The sequence below is a fragment of the Uloborus diversus genome, chromosome 7 (genome assembly GCF_026930045.1).
Source record: "Uloborus diversus isolate 005 chromosome 7, Udiv.v.3.1, whole genome shotgun sequence".
NCBI classification, from domain to species: domain Eukaryota; kingdom Metazoa; phylum Arthropoda; class Arachnida; order Araneae; family Uloboridae; genus Uloborus; species Uloborus diversus.
The window spans coordinates 139877516-139895036 of record NC_072737.1 but is presented as its reverse complement, the minus strand read 5'-3'; the positions used below and the strand labels follow the sequence as shown (position 1 = coordinate 139895036).

The window sequence follows — 17521 nt, the reverse complement described above, 5'->3', positions numbered from 1 at the left end:
AGGAAAAAAGTAAGGCATGTCAGATGCCATTTAGTACATTAATATTAGGGCCATTAAACAAAAATATAAGATCTTTCGTGCTATACATGAATGAGACTGATCATACATTTAATTAATTAAATGCAATTATTTAAACCGGAAATGAACAAAATTTTGTTGCTTAAAAATATATGTGATTCCTAAAGCAAAAAATGTTGCCTTTTTAAATTGAATTAATAGAAAATTTAACTTAACTTAAAAAATGCAATTTAAAAAGTATTGGCTTAAAAACATCTTCTTCCTAACATGTCCCCCCCCCCTCCAAAAAAAAAGGTATCCAGAAATTTCGACTTACCGAAGATGGTCCGGTATTGATCACTTCAGATAACCAAGGTTCTACTATAAAAGTTGAATTGTTAGTGAAATTTGCATTAAAACCTATCTTTTCTAATATCGAATTCAAGATTGAAGAAATCAACATATCACTTGGTCTGTTCCAACAAGAGGCCACCTTCAATCTGGTATCCCCCCCCCCTAGAGCTTGGGTGCACCTCCCCTAAATATTCCACAGACCCCCCTCCCCCATAATATCAAAAATCTCTCCACAAAAATGAGAAAAATACCCCTCAAAACACCCCCTAAAAAACTTCAATGGCACAGTCTGCGGCATGCCCCCCCTCGTCCCCAGGTGGGCACCTTTCTCATATATGATGAAGAAATAGTCATAACAGTTGATTATATCATTGTAACTATTGAACAATGAGGTAGTATTGTTGTTGTTTACACTCTATAAACAATAATTCAAACAATACTCGAACGTGACAAATATGTAGAGTCCGTAACATGTTCATAATCGTGCAGTTCTTCAGTAAATAATTCCGTAAAAAACATTTTTTACCTTTTTAAAAAATATTTTGGTGCTTAAATGTATTATAGATAAACTGAGACATAGTGGAAAACCTTCATTAGGTAAGAGTAGTTATTACTTTCACAGAAAATTTAAAGATAGTTTAAACAAAAATTTCCATGTCTTTTTAGTGTAGAGTCCGTAACATGCTATATATCTTCCTATATCTTTAGAAATTCAACACAAAATTAAACTTTTTTCAATGTTATGACATAACTACACACAGGACTAATCATTTACAAAAAGTTTAATTTTACTATTTGCTCTAATCATGAGTAGGAGGCTAAAACATCTTTATGAAGTGTAGAGTCCGTAACAGCCAAATACCTTGGAATGCCCCTAATGCTGATTTCGAAGGCAAACGAAATGTTAATGATCCTACTGCATATCCTTCTTGTGCATAAAAAGTAGCATGTGAAAGCATTTTAATAAATCAAATTTAGAAAACAAATAACGAATATAAAATTAACAAAATTTCGAGTTTCAGTGCATAAGGAAAGGAAAGTTAGGCACAAAACACCAATTGTGTAGAAGAATTCGGTCTAAACTAAAATGCGCTAAAAGAGTCAATGCAAAAATTGTATGTGGTCATCCAATACTACACACTAACCCTCTTCCCCTGCCAGCATAGATGGAAAGACGTCTCCCAAAACCTGTCAGCCGCTCCAGGTAGAGTGGGAAGAAAAACGCTACAGCTTTCTCTCTCTCTCCCAAAAGCTAGAAAATTTCTGTCTGATGAGTCCTCTTAAACTGAGTTTAGCTTAATAGTTTCACAAAATTAGAAACTTATATTTGCTATATTATATCTAAATAATTGTAAAATCTAATATATATATATATATCTAATTAATTGTAAAATTTGGGTTAAATTTCATTTCATGCAAAAAAAAAAACTCTTTTGTATGATATAGAACATTAAAAGGGGTTTTAGAAATCTTTTATTCCTTCAATATACAATCCATATCATAAAATATCAGTTCACAAATTCTTTGATGCTACCTTACTTAATACATTGCTCATTTGGAAGAAGAGTGCCACATTACAAAATTTTTAATTTTCTTTTTTTTTTTTGGTTAAAGACCTTCGAATGATGTTATCTTCTTTGAAAAATAATAACAGATTTTTTGTTCTCATATTTACCACTGGAGAGTACTGCAAACTTGCTTTTTTTAATGCAAATTGCCTGCAGCATTCAAGTTCAAACGCTTTTCCTGTAAAATTTCATTTTTTCATAATGTGGCACTCTTCTTCCAAATGAGCGATATAAAGAAACTTAGAAGGGAAAATCCTTACCATTTCAGTTCGAAAAGTCATTTCTCGTTCTAATGAGGATAGATGTGAGAAGTGACGATCGTTTTCAAACATGGTAGCTTGATGATAGCTGAAAATGGTTAATTCAAAACAAATAACAATCATTGTAGTTTCATAGCAATTGAAAAATATAAATTTAGACAAAATAAGCTTTTATATACAACTGGCAAATCCAGGATTTTGCTTTGGGAGGGGCTGATGTCATAAGAATTTTGTACTGTCTTAATATTTCGAACTTTTATTGAAACACCAATAACATCAAAAGAGTCAATTATAAGCTACTTTAGATGAAGTTAGGATAGGAAGGGGCTTGGGAGTCTTTCCCTAAATTAAGTCTTAAAAACGCAAGTCTGTCTTTGGTGACTTTCGGGGAAGAGTCAGGGTAAGTAAGCAAAGCATTAATAAAATTTGAAGTAAAACTGTATATAGACTGAGCTATATGAATGAACGTGCAACTCCTGGGAAGATAAATACATCTGAACATAGTGTAAGTCTTTATTTAGCAACTGACATCAAAAGTATTCAAGTATTTTACATTACCCAGTTCACTGACTGCAAACTATAAACTAATAATCAAATTCTCTACTCAACATATGAAAGAAAGATGGGCTTACCTATTAAAAAATCCAAACAAGACAGCTGGAAAAAAAGATTAAGAATCAACAAAATATTTTTAAGCAAACTTAATTAAGAAATCATGGGTATGAGGTGCACAAAGATAGGAAGAAAACAATCAAGTTTCACATCATAAAAATATTAAGTCATAACATTAAATAATAATCAATTCAAAAATCAAGTCGAACCTAAAAATTCAGAAAAAATAAAACAAATAAAAATTGATAAGAGCATATGCCATTTGAACATAACTAAAGTTACGATGGTCGGAATGACTTGGTATTTCATCAGAACAGTGGTGAGGCCATGGGATATTTCTGAAATTTGACAATAGATTGCACAGTTAGGGTTCACATTGCTGTTGTCAAGGGATGCTATTTACTAAGATAGGGCATGTTCACCACATTCATACAATCAGCACAGAAAACCTGCTGATCTGGTGCGTAACATGCTGTCTCCCTCTGTATCCTTTTTATCATGACAACGCCGTTTCCAATAATGACACCAACATCTTGTTTGATCTCATCCTATGTTAGCGAGCCAGGTCCATTGGAAAGCCTTTTTTTTGCTAAAAGACCTATCGCCATTTTTATAGCAAATTCATCCATCACAGGATAGCAAGGTATTCTTAAACGTTTTTTGTGTGCTATTTCTTGTGAACTATATCAAACTAAACCAACTTAAATACTAACTTCTTTCTTGGCAATTCGTAATATTTGCTCCTCTTTTGCTGATGAAAAGGCCCATTTTTCATCTAGAAATCATCATTTAGGCAACATACAGACCAACAACTTTGTGGCCGGGTTCTGGTGCAGAAGGACTATTTGCTTTACTACTCATTTGGTTTATCACCTTCTTAGCAGTTGGCACAATATTTCTGCATGACCTTTTTCAAGGCACTATTTTTTTCATAAAATAGGAATATAAAAATACTTGCAGGCCCTAAAATGAAAATTCGTTTAAATATCTGTCCCCCCCTCCCCCTTTTTTTTAAATTGAGCCTTGCAATGGGCTTCAATCATGCATTGCATTTTGTTTTTTTGTTAAAAAAATTTTTGAAACCCATATTTTGGCAGCCCTTTAGACAATTGTGATACTTAATAAAGAGTGTTGGATATTTCAAAATAATATTTTATATAACTGCATTTTATATTTTAAATTTTAAGAAAAATACTTTTCTCCTTTTTATTCATTGTGTTTTTTCTTTGAACACTAAGGTTTTTCCTATTTTTCCATCACTAAATTAAAAATACCAGTCTCTACTCTAAAAAAACTATTATAAAGAGCTCCACTTGGCAACTGACCTTAATAAATGCTGTCAAATCTGTCTGTATTACATTTTAGAGTTGGTTTGTTTCTCATAGAAAGAAAACTTTTTTTTTTCTTTTTAATATCTGTGAACAATACATTTTGTTGTGCACATATTTAGAAAACAGCGCATCCAATGCACGGCACATGTGGAATATTCCACAATTCCCACATAGCCAGTCCGCCCCTGAATATGATCATTCGATATCATATATATGAAACCGTCGTCGAATTTTGGTGATCAAACGAAACCTTTGCTTATCCAGGGTTGGCAAGTTTCTGCCGAGGCGGTTAAAACCACTGGTAGAAACCGGTTAAAACCGGCATGGCAAAAATCACTTTCTGCCACTTTGCAGCAGAAACTGGCAAAAACTCACAAAATGAAAAATTGATTCTTGATATACAACAGAAAATGCATGGAAAAAATAATTGTTTACCAAAGTACTGTAATTTTATTACAAAATTATCACAATTCAAAATCAAATGTTACATTGTTTGGACCCTGCAATTGCCTCTTAGAAAAGGTGGTTTCAAAAATCTAAACAGGTTTTCAATTTACTACGCACAAATGAGAAATTTTAGAATATTCTTAAAACAGAAGAGATAGCAGACAAGGAGCAAGCAATGTTCGTGAAACTTTCATCTATTGTATAACTGGTCCACCATGTAGTAACTGATGTTGTGGTAAAAATTTGACTGGAAAATAAGTTTTGAGAAATGGGGCCAATTTGTTTTGCAAAGCTGTGACATTAGGTACAAAATCTAGGCAAGTAAAATTCTGGCACTTTCTTCTTGAAGCACATGACATGATAATTTCAATCACAAACAATTTAGAGAAAGCGTATTAGTGAGCAAATTACAATCAGTAATGCCCGTTTAATTCTGTATGTCACTCCTCTTTCCTAAGCATCCCTGTATGATTTTTTATCCTTTGTTAAATTAATGCAAATACAGTTAAACCTGTAAAGTTGACCACCTTTGTAAGTTGACCACCTGTCTATGTTGACCGCTTTTGTTAGGAACGGAATTAGCCCTATCTTATATAATGAAGGAAAACCTCTGTAACTTGACCACCTCTCTATCTTGACCACCTGTCTATCTTGACCACTAATGTACCCCAAATTTGGTTTGGAGTATTGTAAAAAACCCTTTGTAAGTTGACCACTTGGTTTATTTTTTAAAACTTAATTTAGCAAATTATTGTTTTATTATTATTTTTTTATAGCTTTCCTAGAATATTTTTGATACCAGACCAGCATTTAACCAACTAAGTGAAACAGCAGCATAACTAAACCTCTTTTTGAGTTTAACCACATGTAAAAACTACTAAGAACCCTTTTTTTCTCCAAACTTGTTATTCTTTTGTTGCTTTATTTGAGACTGACTTTTGTACTCTATGTTCAATGAAAACATGTGTCAATAGAAAAACACAAAGTATTTTTTTCTAGTTGCAATATTTTGGCAACAATGGAATTGTGCTAAAGAGTAAAGTTACTTGCATTGCAGTATTTTTGGTGCAGGGGATTAAGAGATAGGACATTTTCATTTTCAACTGCCTTTTTGAACTATGAGAGTCCAACTTGCTGCTCTTTGTGTTATAGTTTTACATCAAATGGCTTCAAAAAGAAAGTTAGTTGAACTTGAAATTGATAAAAAGTATGAAATATTAAAATTAATTGAAAAGAGAGAAATTCAGAGAAAATTAGCTGGGAGACATATGGAATTTCCAAAACTGGTCTAATAAGTGCGCCAAACTTTAATAAGGAGTTATTTTGTTGAAAATTATATCATCATGGGGTCATAAATGTATATGAGAAAAAAATAAAGCGAAAAATTTGTAATTTTTGATTAGCTATGAATTTTTAGGAACTATTAATATCAAATGAGTAACTTTTCATAAACAATAAGATTTTTTTTTTTTGATCAATTTACTGAAATTTTAAATTTGCGTGACACATTATACGTCATTCTGGGAAAATAATCTCTAAAAATATTTGAATAACATTTTAAATTATTGTTTCAAAGTAATACTAAACAATGAAAGTGAGTTGAACAGAAATAGTAAGTGTCAATTAGTCAAAAAATGAATACATGGTGCAAAAAATGACAAAAAAAAAAATTCATTACCCCCTTTATAAGTTGACCACCTGTCTAAGTTGACCACCAAATTACTGCACCGCAAGTGGTCAACTTACACAGGTTTCACTGTACTACGAGTCTTTGCAATTGAAAAGTTCCCTTTCTGAACTGCCGGCAAAAACTAGTTTCTGCCGGCAGAAAGCCAACCCTGTGCTTATCGGAAAACCTCGGATTTATGTAATACATAATGCTTTTTATTCCCTTTGGTTCTGGGGACCGAGAGTTGTATTCAGCAAAGTAATGCATAAATGTATCACGTTCCCATTCTCATCACTCGAATATTTCGAGTAGTCCCAGCACTTGCGTTAGTAAAAAACTTGGTAGGATTCTAACAATGCTCTGCAAAGAGATATTAAAGAAATATTATTCTTGATCATGAAAATCAAATAAAACGAAGCATTAGCTCAAAAACATCCTTGAATTTTAAAAATACAATACTACAACGATCACGGTAATCTTAAATGAAACAGAAAAATTATTAACGGAGAATACCCAATGCAGCTATTGAGAAGGGTCGAATACCATCAGCGCTAACAAGGTTCCTAAAAAATAAATGCTGTTTCGGTTGTGCATCCATATTGATATGACATTTTTTATTTTTGATTCTTGCACTGTTTCTATCTTTTTTGTCATTTTGTTGTGCATTTTCGGTTTTTAAAATTCGCCTGTTTACTTTCTTCGCCATTTGACTTCGCTTCATTTCGTTCTGCTCCTTTTCGCTGTAATATAGAGTTAGAGTGAAAAACGGAGTACTATTTCCAAGTCCTGCATTGCATAGAGTTCATTTGTAATGACGTCACATGAGGTATACTCGAGAGGGACTCTACTCGAGACTAGAGCCGCGCCGACGCATCAGCTTAAGTTTAGCCTTTTTGGATCGGATTTTTCATTGTTGCACTGCTTGGGTTACCACAGCAAAGTTTCGGATTTCGCCAAATTTGCAGAAAATAATATTTTATTTTATAAGCAATTCACGTGCCGCTAATAATTGCTTAAGCGCTTATCACACGATCCAACATGAGACAAGTCCAAGCAACGCTGAAGTTCGAGCTATCCTCTATTCACCAAATATCCTAAATAAACAAACAAACCACTGACGTAGACCGGAAGTAGCGAGTCTTATTTCCGGTTAAGCGCCAATCTCCATTGCTAGAGATAGGTGTTCATAGCGAAAGCGATTTTGTTGTGCTTCTTTAAAAAGCAGAATAATGTTTTCTGCGTACTTCAATGCATTAAATAGGAAAGACAAACTTAGTTATTGTTAAAAATTATCTTTCAATGGCTGTGACCTTACCGATCCTTTAGTATATGGTTGGCGAATCTATTACTAACGATTGATGTTTACAGTGTTCAGGCACTTTTGTTTTCTTTCAGTTCTAAGTAGAATCATGTCTTTTGCGTATTTTAATGCATGAAATGAGTATTATAGGCTTTGCTATTCTCAAAAATTGTCGATCAACGGATCTGATTTTCCTGCTCCTTTAAATACAGAAATAAGAAAAAAAAAAAAAAACGAGTCTTCGTTTGTCGATCATTACCGCGATTTCAATGATAAGCATTTATGAATACCTCCTAAACAGAAATAAAGTTGATACAAAGTCTGCTTTCAAGAATCACAAATCTACTGGATTGCAAGTACGTTGTGAATTGTAATTCCTATTCTTAAGTTGAAGCTATTTTTTCAAAGATGGAAGCTTTTCTGCACTGTGTTCACACAGAATGGCTATGACAGGGAGTTTTGGTGTCATATTCAATCAATTCTCCTGTTGTAGCTTTTCAGTTCACACACACTTATTACAGTTGCTACCTAATTTTCAGGTTTGATATTTAATATATTTTATTACATATTTGTTCATCACTTTTTTTTTTTTTTTTTTTGTTTAATCAACTTGCTTCTGTAGCAAGATTGATAGGCATAAAAAAAATTGAAAGATAACGAAATTTAAATTTACTCCGAGTGCTTTCTCCTGCGTTAAAATTGCTTTGAATGTAATACCAATAGCTGTACTATGATACTATACTATAACTTTAATTAATGAGTTTGTTTACCGATTGTCGAATATCTAAATTTGTTTACAATTAGAGCGCCTAATATTAAAGTACCGTCAATAACTCGAAGTCCCAAGAGTCGGGCTAAATGGTTCGAGTTATTGATAGTTCGAGCTATGGGAAGTTTTTTTCTCATGAGGTAATGAATAGTGGTTCTTTATTTTAATCACACAAATCAAACTGTTTGAAACCCTTCAAAACACTGGAAACTTTCAGCTTTGCAGGAAGCAAATAAAAAATTGTTCAGGTTGAGTTTTTCTAATAATCAATTTAATATAGATCAATATAGATCTTCACACATTACAGTAAAAATACAAAGCTGATGAAATTAAGGTGAATGTTTCCAGCTCGTAAATACCTCGCACAAAGTGTGTTTACTACATAATATTCATTAAGATTCAATCCTTTCGCTTTAAAGCATTGGCTTTGATTCGACGATCAGGACCTTCAGAAATTTGAACATCTTTATTCCTGACATCTTATTTGCTCCTGTCCTCATGCTGTACCCGAAAGCAGAACAACATCCCCTCTTTTTACGAAAATTTTGCGCCTTTGAAATTCATGATTAATTTAAAAAATTCAATCAAATTACAGATACGTAAACAGAGCAATTCGTCGTAAGAAGCAATACAAATAAGACTTCCGCCGGAAGTTTTGAGTGACCCCGTGCAGCCCTGCCACCTAGTGTTCAAAAGAGTAAGCGTGGCTTGGAATTTGGTGAATACCAGCCAACACTGGCAGAGCTCAGACTTGTTTCTAAACCATGACGTAATCGTTACTAGTGTGGGTTGCCGTAAAAGTTCGTATCGTCTGCTCTCAAAACAAATACTTGGTTTGCTAAAATAAGTTTTTATCTCTTCATGCGGGCTTTTTTTTTACTTGTTTCATCGCCGATAGTTTTAGTAAATAATGTTTGAAAAAAAGGACTTTATTTTGATACATTTTTTTTGTTCCGTATGCTCTTTTGTTACTTCTTTCCTTTTTTCAATAAAAATCTTGTTATTGTTCACTTTCAAGTAAAAAAAGGTGCCAAATTTTAACTGCATAAAAATTGTCTTTTTTGTCTTCATTTGTTTGGTTATTAATTTTTCCCTATGCAGATTCAAAATAATGCCTTATGAAAAATGGCTTTTATAATTTAGTTCCATGATTTTTTTTTTCACCTCGTTTGTGCGCAGAAATGCAGAAGAAATTTATTGAATTTAAAATTTTCCTAAAAAAGTGCTATTAATGTAGGTTTAATTAACTAAAGACTAACAGCTGAAGTAAATTAATTTTATATCAATTTTATAATAACAAAAAGGCTTTTTTTCCCACAGAATACATTTAGAAATCTGCTGCCCCCCTCGCCCCCACACACAGATAACTTTTGAGTGAATAGTCAGATTTGAACAAACTTTCTGTTTGAAAAATTTCAGCGAGCACACCTCATTTCCAGATTTTACTTTTTGATTTGAAATATATTTTGTTCCATTTTTTACGCATCAGAGGAATGTAACATTAGCCTCTAAGGGAAAATTTAAGGCAAAGATAAATCCCTAACTTAAAGGTGAATTTGCTTCAAATAAACAGTTGGAAAAAGTTCTGGGTGATGAACATGTATATAGAAAAGGTATTTGTCAATTTAACTATTTTAAAAGTATTTTTTGAACAACTGAAAATTTTTTAACATTCAGAATGACAGAAAACATTATTTTTTATCACCTAAAAAAATTAAGGGGTGGGGGGATTTGTGCAGATTTTGAATACATTCTCAATTTTTGGTATCAAGGAATAGATAAAAAAGCTATCACTAAAATTGAAATGCCATATCTCGTAGACCTGAATATTGACACAAGAGATAAACATGACTGAACCAAAATGAAAGGAATATGAAATGCAAATGGTTTTACTAATGCTGCGGAATTGAAGGGAAATGCCTAGCTACCAATTCTGACTCCTGTACAATACAATTAGTCGTAATCCGACTCCCCAGCTGTGGCAGAAATTCATTACTTCCATCTTTTTTTTTTGTTTTACTTCATAAGTTAATTTATTATATTTTCCCTATTCAGATTAAAAATGTACATTATGAAAAATTGCTTGAATAATTTAGTTCTATGATTTTCTTTCTCTATGCATGTACAAAGAAATGCTAGAGAAAATTTTAGGGCCTCCAACTCCGACTCCTGCACCCCCAAAATTAGTCGTACTCCCACTCTGCAGCTTCGGCAGAAATTCCTTATTTTCATCCCTTTTGTCTTACTTTATTGAGTACCGGTACTGGCACAGCTTTGCCAGTAGTAGAAAAATAAAAGGTGGTTTGGTTTGCCTGTATATTTACAAATAATGGATGATGAATTTCTTGCCAATTTGCTGTGTTCATTTGCTCTCAAATGTTACGGTTCCATGTTATGATAAATTGGAAATTTATTTGTCCAGGTTATGATAATTTCCTTGGTAAAATATTCTTATCATTGGAATAGTAAAAGAACAAAATGGAATTTTCGAAAAATTTCTTCGAGGTGCTCACCCCTATGCTACAAACTAATTCTGCGCCAAATTTCATAAAAATCAGCCGAGCGGTCTAGGCGCTATGCGCGTAACAGACGTACAGAGATCCAGAGACAGACACAGACTTTCATCTTTATTATTAGTAAAAGATTATTTTTTCCCTATTCAGGTCAAAAATTTTACAAAATGAAAAAGTTTAAATTACTAATTCAATGATTTTCTTTCTCCATGCTTGTACACAGAATTTTTTGAAAACATTTTTGGTCCTCTGACTCCTGTATCCCAAAACTAATTGTACTCCGACACCAGTACGTAGTGTTTTCAACCCTAATACTACCTACCCTAAGACCCCTTTTACACGATTCCCGCTTTCGGACATCGGACGGCAGACATGTGACGTCAGAAGTCAGAGGAAAATCGTTGCTCATTTACACGAAGGCGGAAAGCGGGAAGCGTATGCAAATTTCGTAACCGGTTCGGTGTTTTGACAGGGCGTCTGCACCTGTTTGTTTATATTTGCTTCCGTTGAATCTTCTGTTATTTCCTACTATTTTTTTTAATTGTTAAAGAATTGAAGTGTTTTCCGTAAATGTTGAAGGTTTATTTTTTAGAAAACATGTCTTGGATAGCGCTTTTTTTAATCTTTTTTTTGAGCCACGCTAAAAATAGAAGTAAAAAATTCTAAATTTGCCAAACAGTGCTTTCCCGTGTTTCGCGGTAATGGTTTACCGATGTTTTTTTTTTTTTTAATCTGTGTGCATATTCAATACATAACATGTGCACAATTAAGCCAGGCTAAAAAAATAAATAGAAGATAATTCTGGGTTCATCGAACAAGCATTCCCTCCCCCCCCCCCGAAATTCAAAGATTAATTTAAAAAATAGAATGGTCTATGTTCTATGATCTTATCACATCATGCTGCTGTTGTATGCATGAAAAAATGAAATTGCACAAGGATTTCATAAATAAAATAATTTTTAGAATACTGAAACATATATTTATTTATTTGCTTATTTTAATCAATTTCAAAAATGAGGTTTTTGGCTTGTGCAAATTATTCTCATACAGTGATGTTCCCATCTATTTTTCTGAGGGTATACTCCCAGTAATCCATTACGCACAATATTTGTATGCGATCAAATCGTTGCCTCAGAGCTACAGTAGGATATCTTAATGTTATTTCGGGGATTAGATGTCTTAGTGTTGCTCTGAGGCAACGATATATGTAATATGTGTTTATATGGAAATTTTTGAAACTTGAAGGTATACGCTATATGTCTAAAAAATATTTGAGAATATACGGCATACATGGAATATACCCTATGGGAACACCACTGTTCTCAGTGTGCAAAAGTTTTTCTTTCTGATAGCCGCTCGGAAAACAACAGTTAATAATTTTTGCTGTGTTATTGCTATTACATTTTCAGAACTCGATGAGGAGCATTTTTTCATTTAGTGATACAGTGAAACCTGTGTATGTTGACCCCTTTATTTTCTTGAAACATCATTAAAAAGTGTTGAATTATATAATTCATAGTACAGCTCGAGTTCAATAATGAAAACTCTTAAGTATGGCCACCCCTTCTGTGTCCACATTTTCACTGAACGAAGGGGTGGCTTCTCGGAGAGGTTTCACTGTATAATAACATGCTTGTAGTGATGTATCAAAATGTATATTTTTTTAGAACTGCTTTGCATGTTATTGTGGAATAATACTAACAGTGGTGTTGAAATATTTTTTCGGGAGGGGGGGGGAGGCTACATTTAACACATGTGCAAATCTACGTGTATGCAGGCCCGCACCAAGCCTGATTGGCGCCATCGTGCAAATGTCTTTTGAGCGCCTTTATGCATTAATGTTCGAGAAAATTCTAGTTAACTCCTGGGGTGAGGATTTATAGACAAATGCAGTATTGAAAAAATACGTTTGGCATTTATTTGATGTATCAAAAGGAAAGTAATGTATATATATTTCATTTTGAACACAGTGTACCTTTTTACCTTTGAGCAGGAGTTAGTTATCTCTTCATCTCGAAGTTGTTTCGAGTAAGGGTGGATGTAAGGGAGGGGTGATCGGAATTGACTTTTGAATTATGGCTTTTTCTCTTGGAAACCTTGCATTGAGCTGTTGTTAAAAAAAAGATGGCCATTTTCAGTTAATCAAAACATTTCCCCCCAACAATTTCAAAAAAAAAAAAAGTCTTGGAATTTGATTGAAATAATTCTTGCTTACTTTAGTCTGATAAGTACTTTTTTGAAAAATGGGAAATGGCTAATATGCAGCCGTTACAAGAAAACGGAACTGTTACAAGAGGCATTGAATTTAATATCTAAAACAAATATGTAGTCCTTCCAAAGTTTTTTTTTAATACACAAATAGTAAAAGAAATAAAGGGAGGGGAGGGGAATTGAATAATTATGGTCAAGTCATTACTTTTCAGAACTAAAAAGTTAACCTAAATTATTGTCCGAAGTACATACTGTCCAACCACGGATTGCATGGAATTTTTATACGTCCAGATAAGACGAATCTATGTGAATAAGGGGAAAAGTAAAAATTTGATGCCCGTATTCCACTCATTTGAATGAGACTCTGCTTCTGCAAAAGCTGGCATCGATAAAAAATAATAGATTTGTCCATTTCCGGCTGTAAAACGGATGTTTGTCTTTCCATACAATCCGTGGCCAGACAGTAAATGTTACGCACATCTAAATAATATACATATGAGCAAACTATTTTTTATGTATGATAACACGAAGCAGAGGAATTACCACAAATTAAAAATCGCAAAAAGACGCCAAATTTTGCAAAGATCTGTTGTAAGTTATGGAGCTGTATAAGGAAAACTCCTTATGGGGCGTTCTCCCCATAGGTAGACGAATACCCTCCTATGTGTATTCCTAAGCATTGCACGACCTCTGCACAGTGCCGTAACTATTATCTGTTTCAGAAATTGCTTTAATTGGTCACTTATTACAAAACTTTTATTCAGACCAGAATTAATTTTATGTTTATCTTATAAAAGTACTTACTCACAACTCAAATAATAACTGCGACTAATCTTACTGCTTTATATCAGTAAAATTCCTATAAACAGCGAGTTTCAAACTGAGACATTCATTTAAGCAGAAGGTTTTTAATTAGTGAATTGATGTCTAAGTAAACCTTTCACATTCACATGGAAAGTAATGATTTTCAATACACAACTTTTCCTTCTCATGAATCAGTATGGTTAATCGAACTTATAGGGCTCATTAATCTTATCACCCTGTATCAGTGAAAAAGAAAACCATCCAAATTCTGTAATATGGCAGTATTGGATCTAGGAAAGCGGCAATTTCCGAGTTTTTCAACATTAAGACAGGCACCCCAGCACGGATCCAAAAGGATGTCATAACCCCCTTTGAAAGGACCAAAGAAACCATAAGATTGCATACCTAGATCTTTAAATTAGGAAAATTTCCAGTGCAGAGCGCCGGCCCCTAAGCTCCTGCCTGGTGTCACCAAAAGGTTAAAATGCATTCTTAGGGCTAATTTAGAAATTTTTTCTGAATAGAGCATATTCTTTATTTTTCTTCGTAATTAAGTTCTTATTTTTCCTTTAAAAACTTTTGACTGTTTCTCAACCAAAGGACAGCAAATTGAGGAATTGTCCTGGGCAGCAGAAAATGTAGCTACGCCACTACCTCTGCACAAGATTTGATAAACTGTATTTGTGTAAGGAACCCCCCTCCCTCCCATGGTTGTGCACCGTGGGGTGAAACTCCTCATGTAAATTCTCAAGTATCAAAGGACCTTTGTGACAAATTTGGCAAAAATCTGGCCTTAATTGTGGATTTGTATAAACTACATAGCACACACAATCACTAACATACATCATATTTTGTTTAGATATATAGATTTTACTTTTATTGTTTATTTAACTTTTTCCATGATTTAATTGAAAAATAATCAGTTTAAATTTTGAACGAAACCAAAATTTAAAAGTTACCTGAAAAAATCCAGGTGCTCCTTTAAAAATCCAGGTTGGGTTTTTTACAAATGCTAGTTTTACCAACCGCCTTGTCTGGTGGTCAAAGAAGTGACTATGGGTGGGAAGTTACTGGGGGGGGGGGGGGGGTCATGACGCAGTCTGGACCATAGAAATGTTCAGAAGTGTATCTTTACGTTTTTTTGAGCAATCATGATTGCTTATTGCTTTCATTTGACTGTTTTGATGTCCTATGATTTTATTTTCCCACCAGCACCCTCTGCAGCATCACCGTCGACCGGCTCTTCACGATGCTACTCCCCTAGCCAAAACCGTCTCCAGGTTGCATCCATGTCCTACACACACGCACATACATACACAACTACATGCACACACAAATACCCACACACTCATGCCTGCACACAGACACCACACACAGACAGACATACATACCCACACCCATACACTCATGCCTGCACACAGACACCACACAGACAGACATACATACCCACACCCATACACTCATGCCTGCACACAGACATATACACACACGCATACATACACATATATACCCACATTCATGCCTGGACACAAACACACACCCCTACATACACACTCGTGATTGCGAAAAACATAATTTGAATTCAAGATGTCAAAATTCAAATTATTATTTTTTTTTTGACTCTCGCTACTTGCAAGCACAAAAGGAAATGAATATAGAAACAACAAACACGAAGATAAATATTTTACCCTCGCTAAAGTTGATTAGCAAAACCAGAGGTTTAATTGTGAAGGATGTGAGAGGAAACTATTTTAAACATTGAAATTTTAGTCAGATGAAAGATGTTTATGGTCATTTTTTATTCAATGATGGCAAGGAAAAAAAACCCCTTGAAGATACCCCCTCCTGTATATAAACAGAAAAATCAGATAAATATAGCTTAAAATGAACATGCGTAACATGCATTGAGATAGTTTTCCTTTCGTCCACCCACCTTTCACTATAGTTTGACGCTCGCAAGTAATGCCTATCCTTTTCCAATGTTGATGTAACTTTGGAAAGAAAGATATCGAACAAAATTTTTGCATTTAATATTCTTATTATGTAGCCAACTAATGAATAATAACTTTCTTTTCAACTCTTGTTGAATGCTCATGGAGAATATTTATCAGGAAATTAAAGAAAAAAGTTGTAATTAACTTGTACACATTGTATTTATTTTTATCATTATCATTAAATGTAAAATTTATACCTGTGTGTGTTTTTTCCGTAAACTCGAATTTTTTTTAAAAGACCGCATAAACCAAAAACTAGGGATGCACTGAATACCGAACATTAAGTTAAAATTCTATCCTTATCTTCAGCTGAATACTGAATATTTTGCCAAAATTTGTTGTTGTTTCAACATTTAGTACAATTGTTGATTAAAAATAGGAGTGGAACAGAGCTTCAGCCCAGCCAAATCATGAACTGATTCAGCACATAACAATTTGTCGTGAATATATTTTTTTTACAATAACTAGTACACATAGTATTATGTCCCATAATAAGTTACGAACAATTATGTCCTAGAATAAAATACAGTAAATTTAAAAGAATCCATTGCACTATAAGCGGTCCCATAATTGAGAATATGTACCTACTTGGAAGTTCCTATGAAAAAAGTGACTTTACAACATTTGATTGATAATTATTTAAAGATTTCTTCATTTGTTATGAAATAAAGCTATTACAATATTGCGTAAAACATTGTTTAAACACTTCTAGCTACTAATGAAAACAATGTCATTATTTTTATTACATAATAATCTAAGTAATATCACAAAGTATTTGTATGATAAAACAATCACAATGGTACTTACTTGAAAAGATTTCAGGTGTAACATTGAAAATCCAGTAAATCTTCTCATTGCCTCCATAAGCAAGAATAAAATTATAATATCTTCTTTTTGCCAGCAAGATAATTCTTATGACAGAATATACAGAAATGATCCTGCCGATAAGAATTACCCAACTAATTCGTATAGATGCTACGCTGCAGTTCCTAGCATGTTAAAAATCGCTTTTTTTTTCCAGTGCATGATGGTCCTTCATAAAAAAGAGGCTCATTCATTTCGCGCGATTATCAATGAATTACGTAGCTTTGTTCAATTTCGAAGTTACACTTTGAAATTCACTTTATCAAAATCATTACCGTAGACACAAAGATGGCTACCTTTTCCCTGATTTTAGAAGGTTTACTGTTACCATAGAAACGAAAGCATGTGACATCAATAGCCAATCATGGCACGTCGGACTTCGCTTTTCTGACTTGGAGTTGTGGACGATCCACAACCCATTCCCGACGAAGTCAGGCAGGTTTTGGAGGCGCGAAAACTGGTTTTCGAGCTCAAAATGACGTCAGATGTCCGAAAGCGGGAATCGTGTAAATCGGCACTAAGTGCCGATTTACGCAGTATACCGATAAAAGCAGCAATAAATAGTTGGATACTGTGGCAATAAATATTGAGAGTTCAGAGATTGGTAATAAAATGATATGTATGACTTATTAAGAACGTGAGTAAATAGCCCAAGCAGTACTTCCTTGCAAATGAAGAAATTCACAGGACATCAGTGGACGCCCAAAAACAGAAGCACAACCTTAGATATTGGGCTTTGGGAGGGGGGGGAGCACCTTCATTGGAGTCTCAAGCAATTCTCACTAATCCTTGAGTGCTTATGAAAACACGAAGATTGCTAATGAGCCA

At 33.8% G+C, this 17521-nt stretch overlaps 1 protein-coding gene across 1 annotated transcript in view; it reads right to left on the bottom strand.

Moving 5' to 3' along the window:
* The window catches only part of LOC129226910 (probable C-mannosyltransferase DPY19L1), a 126347-nt gene extending 119403 nt beyond the window's left edge, over positions 1–6944 (bottom strand). The window contains exons 1-3 of the mRNA XM_054861540.1: positions 6752–6944; positions 2812–2836; positions 2180–2267 (exon numbers count right to left, since the gene is read on the bottom strand). Coding sequence (XP_054717515.1) covers positions 2180–2267; positions 2812–2836; positions 6752–6944 — 306 coding nt within the window. The remainder of the gene's footprint in view (positions 1–2179; positions 2268–2811; positions 2837–6751) is intronic.
* Positions 6945–17521: the final 10577 nt, after the last annotated feature.